We start from the raw sequence: 8,469 nt of genomic DNA, 5'->3' as shown, positions 1-8,469 counted from the left end.
AAGCGCTCTATAATGTGGGTACCACAATCACCTTCTTCATCATCGTCTTCATCTCACCTGGATCATCATCAGGTACTCTAGTTCTATGGGAATCTAATATTAGGTCATCCTGACTCTAGTTTACTGTGAAAAGTCTATACGCTTATATCATTGAATCTGTGTTTGCAGCTAAAGAAATAAATTTACATCTTATGGCCGGGCGTGATGGTTCACACCTGTAATCCCAACACTTTGGGACGCCAAGGGGGGCGGATCACTTGAAGTCAGGAGTTCAAGACCAGCCTGGCCAAAATGGTGAAATCCCATCTCTACTAAAAATACAAAAATTAGCCAGGCGTGGTGGTGCACGCCTGTAGTCCCAGCTACTTGGGAGGCTGAGGCAGGAGAATCACTTGAACCCAGGAGGCAGAGGTTGCAGTGAGCCAAGATCATGCCATTGCACTCCAGCCTGGGCGATAGATCGAAACTCCGTCTCAAAAAAGAAAAAAGAAAGAAATTTACATTGTATAACTCAAAGTAGAAGCAACACAGTTTAGAAACCTCCTGCATGGCAAGAATTCGTAAGACCAAAATATTAAAGGGTGAAAACATTCTATAGGATGACACCCAATCACACTGAAAAGCAGAGAAACAATGTGTGCAATGGTGTCCTGATACAAGGCAGAGTTCCATGCCCTCTAAGGTCCTGTCCCTCTAAGTTTAATTTTACAAAAATGGGGGCTTTAAAAATATCACATACTTAGTGGGAGAGTCGCATGTGTGGAGACAGAGTATACAGGACTGTCCATACTTTCTGCTCAATTTTGCTGTGAACCTAAAACTGCCCTAAAAAATAAAGTTCATTAAAGGAAAAAAAAAAGTCACGGCCAGGCGCAGTGGCTCACGCCTGTAATGCCAGCACTTTGGGAGGCCGAGGCGGGCAGATCACGAGGTCAGGAGTTCAAGACCAGCCTGGCCAACACAGTGAAACCCCGTCTTTACTAAAAATACAAAAAATTAGCCTGGCGTGGTAGTGCATGCCTGTAATTCCAGCCACTCAGGAGGCTGAGGCAGAAGAATTGCTTGAACCTGGGAGGTGGAGGTTGCAGTGAGCTGAGATCGTGCCACTATACTCTGGCCTGAATGACAGATTGACTCTGTCAAAAAAAAAAAAAAAAAATCACAATCACATACTAAGCTCTCAAGGACATAAAACAAGATAGAGACCTCATCCAGTTTTTTGTTTGTTTCAGGGACCTGCAACCGTTTGTTACCAACCAGTTTCCTGGGCTGTCCAGAACCGAGAGTTTATGGGGTACTAAGCCCGTGCTCTATCCTCAGGTACCCCTCTTCATGCAGAGCAACACAGAAAAACAAATTTGTAGCACAAAGTACACCTGATTTGCTACAGCTTACGACTAGCCTCATGAATCCTTTTTCTCATTAATTCAAACTTTGCAAAAAAAAAAATCACATACTTAAAAATAAATCACTTGAGCACAGAAGCATATCAAAATCTAATATAAACAAACAAAAAACCCAACTTATTTTAACATGCCACTGAAACTGGGCTCAAGTTTTCAAACATCTTATGAAATATTATACTCTCGAGCAGGCTTTTTTTTTTTCCCTAACTGGAGATGAACGGCAGAGTTCTGATGTGGAAAAGCAATCCATGTTTGTATAGAGAGATGGCATAGGAAAAGTGGTCAAATTCAACTAGTCTGTCCTCATCGAACAGGCGACTACTGTCTTCTCAACATTTCCAAAAGAATTCATATGTCTGCTACTGTTTATGTCATATGCCTGTTAATTTTTCATGCTAATTTTTAGTGTTCCTGGAAAACCTCACTGTTTGGCACCGAAAATTATTATTGCTATTGTTGTTGTTTTGTTAATTATGTAAGCCAAGCAAATGACGGTGAATTAATTCTGCAATGTTGAGTACTCAATTGGCATGCAGGTACCCAACCTTCCAAAGGGATATCCTTCATGTTTCACTAATTTTCGAATGACAGTCGGCTTGCCTAAACTTATCCTTTACATTTAAGAAATTTTGTGGGTTCCTGTCTGCCCAGGGGATTTTTATTACTTGTTTATGCAAACAGCAGGTTGCATAAGAGCCTTGCTGGCCCTTTTTTTTTTTTTTTTTTTTTTTAGAGAGAGATTTCGTAGTTTCCTGGTAACCATTCAGTCATCTATTTCAACACCCTGACATGACATAAAGGCAGGCACGGAACCACACGTTCACCACACAGACACACGCCTCCTTGCTGGAGCATTCGCTGGGCAAGGCACTCCATCGGACCAACTAGCCGCACTCATGAATTGGCACCATCCGCAAGATCACTTTCTGGTAATAGACAAGAAGAACTGCTGTGTGTTCCGAGATGACTTCATTGTCAAGGTGTTGCCGCCGGTGTTGGGGCTGGAGTTTATCTTCGGGCTTCTGGGCAATGGCCTTGCCCTGTGGATTTTCTGTTTCCACCTCAAGTCCTGGAAATCCAGCCGGATTTTCCTGTTCAACCTGGCAGTGGCTGACTTTCTCCTGATCATCTGCCTGCCATTCCTGATGGACAACTATGTGAGACGTTGGGACTGGAAGTTTGGGGACATCCCTTGTCGGCTGATGCTCTTCATGCTGGCCATGAACCGCCAGGGCAGCATCATCTTCCTCACGGTGGTGGCCGTGGACAGGTATTTCCGGGTTGTCCATCCCCACCACGCCCTGAACAAGATCTCCAATCGAACAGCAGCCATCATCTCTTGCCTTCTGTGGGGTGTCACTATTGGCCTGACAGTCCACCTCCTGAAGAGGAAGATGCCGATCCAGAATGGCACTGCAAATTTGTGCAGCAGCTTCAGCATCTGCGATACCTTCCGGTGGCACGAAGCCATGTTCCTCCTGGAGTTCTTCCTGCCCCTGGGCATCATCCTGTTCTGCTCAGTCAGAATTATCTGGAGCCTGCGGCAGAGACAAATGGACCGGCATGCCAAGATCAAAAGAGCCATCACCTTCATCATGGTCGTGGCCATCGTCTTTGTCATCTGCTTCCTTCCCAGCGTGGCTGTGCGGATACGCATCTTCTGGCTCCTGCACACTTTTGGCACGCAGAATTGTGAAGTGTACCGCTCGGTGGACCTGGCGTTCTTTATCACTCTCAGTTTCACCTACATGAACAGCATGCTGGACCCCGTGGTGTACTACTTCTCCAGCCCATCCTTTCCCAACTTCTTCTCCACTTTGATCAACCGCTGCCTCCGGAGGAAGATGACAGGTGAGCCAGATAATAACCGCAGCACGAGTGTTGAGCTCACGGGGGACCCGAACACAACCAGAGGCGCTCCAGAGGCGTTAATGGCCAACTCCAGTGAGCCATGGAGCCCCTCTTATCTGGGTCCAACCTCTCGTTAAATAACCATGCCAAGAAGGGACATTGTCACCAAGAACGAGGGTCTCTGGAGAAACAGTTGGGCTGTTGCATCAAGTAATGTCATTGGACTCGGCCTAAGGTTTCCTGGAACTTCCAGATTCGGAGAATCCGATTTAGGGAAACTGTGGCAGACGAGTGGGAGACTGGTTGCAAGGTGTGACCGCAGGAATCCTGGAGGAACAGAGAGTAAAGCTTCTAGGCATCTGAAACTTTTGCTTCATCTCTGATGCTCGCAGGACTGAAGATGGCAAATTGTCAGCGTTTGCGCTGAGCAGAGTTGGAGCCAGAGATCTACTTATGACTTGTTGGCCTTCTTCCCACATCTGCCTGAGACTGGGGGGCTCAGCTCCTGGGGTGATATCTAGCCTGTTTGAAACAGCGGGGATAAGGAGAGCTGAGATTGGAGGGAATTAAGTTGCTCCTGGAGGGAGCCCAGGCATCATTAAACAAGCCAGTAGGTCACCTGGCTTCCGTGGACCAATTCATTCTTTCGGACAAGCATTAGCAGAAATGGACTCAGGAAAGAGACTCACATACTTTGGTTAATATCTATGTTTCCGGTGGGTGTAATAGGGGATTAGCCCCAGAAGGGACTGAGCTAAACAGTGTTATTATGGGAAAGGAAATGGCATTGCTGCTTTCAACCAGTGACTAATGCAATCCATTCCTCTCTTGTTTATATAATCTAAGGGTTGAGCACTTGAAACGGCTTCAGGATGGAAAGCTGTTTCCCACCTCTGTTTGCTTTTACCATTAAAAGGAAAACGTGCCGCTTCCCCATGGTTAGAGGGGAGCACGTTCCTCCTGGTTCCTGCGCTTGTGTTTCTGTACTTACCAAAAATCTACCATTTCAATAAATTTTGATAGGAGACACAGTCTGGCGTTGCTATGTCTGGGTTATGGTTCACAGAAATGGGCTTCTTACTTAAGCAGAGACCTTTATGGGTTGTTAACTATGTCCTGGTAGAAAAGTACTCCACCCTGCAAAGTAAGAAAGAGACACAGACACTGAGCTACATCATGAGACAACTAAGCAGAAACTGCACCTGTGTCTAAACAAAGATAGAAAGAGCTGGGATTAAAAATAATTTGGAAGGATAGTACAGATACGATTGCAAGAGCACTCACATTTTATTAGAGTTTGGTGAATATTGCTGTTAGTGCATATTTGTGCACTAAAAAGGGAATCAAGGCGAGGCATGGTGGCTCACGCCTGTAATCCCAGCACTTTGGAGGGGCCGAGGCGGGCAGATTACCTGAGGTCCGGAGTTTGAGACCAGCCTGGCCAACATGGCGAAATCCCGCTTCTACTAAAAATACAAGAAAAATAAGCCAGGCATAGTGGTGGCCGCCTGTAGTCCCAGCTACTGGGGAGGCTGGGGGAAGAATTGCTTGAACCCGGGAGGCGGAGGTTGCAGTGAGCCGAGATGGTGCCCCTGCACTCCAGCCTGGGTGACAGAGCAAGACTTCATCTCAAATAATAATAATAAACAATATAAAAAGGGAATCAAGCCAGGCAGATATTTTTCCGTAGGAGGGGGAAGAGCGAGCTTCCTATGGAATGGTTTCAGTTCCCGATTCGGAGAAGGAAAGGAGATGTACTGGTTTGAGTCTGTGATCGGTCCAAGTTTCTGTTACGCTTTCATTTCCAACTCTGTCACTCCTTGATTATTTGGCAAGACGAGGCTTGCTTCAACCTCCTGACACGAACGCAGATAAGGAATTTAGAGACGGGCTCCCAGCTCTGAGAGAATGACAGTAAATGAAGAAAGGTGGGCGCTCTGGAATTACCTCTGTGCTTTCAGAGCAGTTGGCTCGTCTGTATCACCAAGCAACGTACAAGTAAAAAGCCAAAAGCAAGGATCACCTTGAAGAGGAAGAGATGTCAGGGATGAGCTCAGAGGAAACTAGGGATTCCCCCAGCCTCGGAGGCATGAGTCAGTGGGGAGCCTTGTTGTGAAACCCGGATTCTTTCAAGGGATGAGGTGGTTTGGGGTGTTCGGACCTCCACAACTCACATTCACTCACTGATTCAGGCATTCCATCCGTTTTTTTGTTTTTTGAGACCGAGTCTCGCTCTGTCACCCAGGCTGGAGTGCAGTGGTGTGATCTCGGTTCATTGCAGCCTCTGCCTCCTGGGTTCAAGTGATTCTCCTGCCTCAGCCTCCCCAGTAGCTGGGATTACAGGTGTGCACCACTAAGCCTGGCTAATTTTTGAATTTTTAGTAGACATGGGGGTTTCGCCATGTTGCCCAGGCTGGTCTCAAACTCCTGACCTCAGGTGATCCACCCGCTTCAGCCTCCCAAAGTGCTGGGATTACAGGTGTGAGCCACTGTGCCCAGCCTCATTCCATCAGTTTTATCTATTAAGCACCAACTGTGTGCCAGGGGCTGTTCTGGGTGGTGGAGATAGAACAAGGAACAAGGCAGCCACAGTCCTCTTCTCATCGAGCTGACTTTTGAGGTGGGGAGGCAGGCAGGAATAAAAAGGGGCCTTGGAGTGGCTGTGGGGATGACCATGGTGGAGTGGGACAATGGGGATAAAAAGTAACTGGGGCTGGGGTGACTGGGATGGCTTCTATGAGGCATTGACCTTGAGCTGAGCCATGAATGACTAAACAGAGCAAGCAATGCAAAAGTCTGGGGGAAAGACACGCCAAGCAGAGGGAACGGCAGGTGCAAAGGCCCTGAGGTGAGAATTAGGTTGGTGACTGCGTGTTCATTTCCTGTGGCTGGGTGGCTTGGAACAATGGGAATGTATTCTCCCACAGCTCTGGAAGCTAGAAGTGCAGAATCAAGGTGTTGGCTGGGTTGGTTCCATCCGGAGGCTCAGGGGAAAATCTGTTTCATGCCTCGCCTCACTCCGAGCTTGAGGAGACTGCTGGCACTCTTGGACTTGCCTTGACTTGTAGACGCTTCACTCCAGTCTCTGCCCCTGTCACCACATGGCGGTCCCCTCTGTGTCCTCTCCTCTTCTTACAGACACCTTTTTTTTTTTTTTTTTTTTTTTTTTTTGTCTGTTTGTGAAACAGAGTCTCGCTCTGTCACCCAGGCTGGAGTGCAGTGGCTTGATCTCGGCTCACTGCAACTCTGCCTCCCAGCCTCAAGTGATTCTCCTGCCTCAGCCTCTCACGTAGCTGGGATTACAGGTATGCGCCCCCACACCTGTCTAATTTTTGTATTTGTAGTAGAGACAGGGTTTTGCCATGTTGTCCAGGCTGGTCTTGAACTCCCGACCTCAGGGGATCCGCCCGCCTCAGCCTGCCATAGTGCTGGGATTACAGGTGTGATCCAGCGCGCCCAGTTGTAAAGATGCCCGTCTTTATAACCCACCCTAATCCAGGATGCTCTCATCTGGAGATCTTTACCTTAGTTACACCTACAAAGACCCTTAATCCAGATAAGGTTGTATTCTAAGGTTTGGAGTGAACATAGCTTTTGGGAACCAGAACTCAACCGACTATAGTGAGGAACAACGTGGCCAGCACAATGAGTGTGGGGCCTGCCATATAGTGAGGTCGAGATCCCCTTTCAGACAAAAGTAATGAAAGACTTGAGATGAAGATCATACTATATTTAAATGAAAAAGTTTCTAAACAGAATATGATATCCATTTTCTTTTAAAATACGTATATCTGTGTACTTGTGCAAGGAACAGACTACAAGAACACACACCAGGCCGGGTGTGGTGGCTCAAGCCTGTAATCCCAGCACTTTGGGAGGCCGAGACGGGCGGATCACGAGGTCAGGAGATTGAGACCATCCTGGCTAACACGGTGAAACCCCGTCTCTACTAAAAAATACAAAAAACTAGCCAGGCGAGGTGGCGGGCGCCTGTAGTCCCAGCTACTCGAGAGGCTGAGGCAGGAGAATGGCGTGAAGCCGGGAGGCGGAGCTTGCAGTGAGCTGAGATCCGGCCACTGCACTCCAGCCTGGGTGACAGAGCAAGACTCCGTCTCAAAAAAACACACACACACACACCAGGCTGGGCGCAGTGCCTCACCCCTGTAATCTCAGCACTTTTGGAGGCTGAAGCGGGTGGATCGTGTGGGCCCAGGAGTTCAAGACCAGCCTGGGCAACATAGCAAGACTCCATCTGTACAAAACATTTAAATATTTAGCCAGGCATGGTGGCACACACATGCAGTCCTAGCTACTTGGGAGGCTGTGGTGGGAGGATCACTTGAGCCCAAGAGTTTGAGGCTGCCATGAGCTATGATCAGGCCACTGCACTCCAGCCAGGGCGACAGAGTGAGACCTTGTCTCAAAAAAAAAAAAGACAGAAAGAAAGAAAGTGACACTCTGATACTCAGGCTGAGCCATTGGAAAGTATCTTCTACATTTGCTGTGTGTGTGTTTTGTGTGTGTGTGAAAGGAGAGAGAGGAAGAGGAAGAGAAAATGTATGTATGTAGATCTGTCTGTGTCTATATATTGGAAAAGGTGGTTATAATCATATACGCATCTATTTTGCATTACTGCCTTTAAACCTGTCTTACAGCTGTTTATTTTGGGGGCTACCAGTTCTTAAGGTCACAAAAATCATGAGTTCACTCTCTGCTATGTAGACCAGAACTTCCTTACAGCTCTTCCCAACAATCTCTCATCAAGAGATTATCCCTAAGTCTAGATCCATAAAATCAGGGGTGCAAGATCATGTTCATTTCTGATTCTTTGAGCTTCCTTCCCTTTCCAGGTTCATTCTCTTATTTGCCCCACAATGCCTTACCTGAAGTAAGGGTGAAATCGCGTTTGCAAAAATTATAAGTGAGAAAAGTATGATGGTGAAATAGATCTAACCTCACTCCATCTGTCTGCTAACCTCCAAGCTGTCCTTGCTCATTATAGGCCAAACTAACTTTGGGAGGAAATTGTTTATAGTTTAACTTTGAAACAAAGACAATAACAGCCCTTTCCCAAAAGGAACCCCCTTCCTGCCTGAGGGCTAGACTGCCCTTGCAGGACTAACAAATTGGCTATAAGATTAGAAATTATGGTTTACGAGCCATGCAGCCTCTGGCTGCAAGATTCTGAACCTTCCCAAATTGCTCCTGGGAG

At 47.1% G+C, this 8,469-nt stretch overlaps 1 protein-coding gene across 1 annotated transcript; it reads left to right on the top strand.

Moving 5' to 3' along the window:
- Positions 1-2,226: 2,226 nt before the first annotated feature.
- On the top strand, positions 2,227-5,706 carry LOC103239312 (hydroxycarboxylic acid receptor 2). Its single transcript, XM_008005060.3, has one exon. The coding sequence runs from the start codon at positions 2,303-2,305 to the stop codon at positions 3,392-3,394; it is 1,092 nt and encodes a 363-aa protein (XP_008003251.2). The 5' UTR covers positions 2,227-2,302; the 3' UTR covers positions 3,395-5,706.
- Positions 5,707-8,469: the final 2,763 nt, after the last annotated feature.

The sequence above is a fragment of the Chlorocebus sabaeus genome, chromosome 11 (genome assembly GCF_047675955.1).
Source record: "Chlorocebus sabaeus isolate Y175 chromosome 11, mChlSab1.0.hap1, whole genome shotgun sequence".
In the NCBI taxonomy this organism is placed as follows: Eukaryota; Metazoa; Chordata; class Mammalia; order Primates; family Cercopithecidae; genus Chlorocebus; species Chlorocebus sabaeus.
Note: the sequence above shows the minus strand (reverse complement) of the source record. Positions and strands in the feature narration are given on the sequence as shown.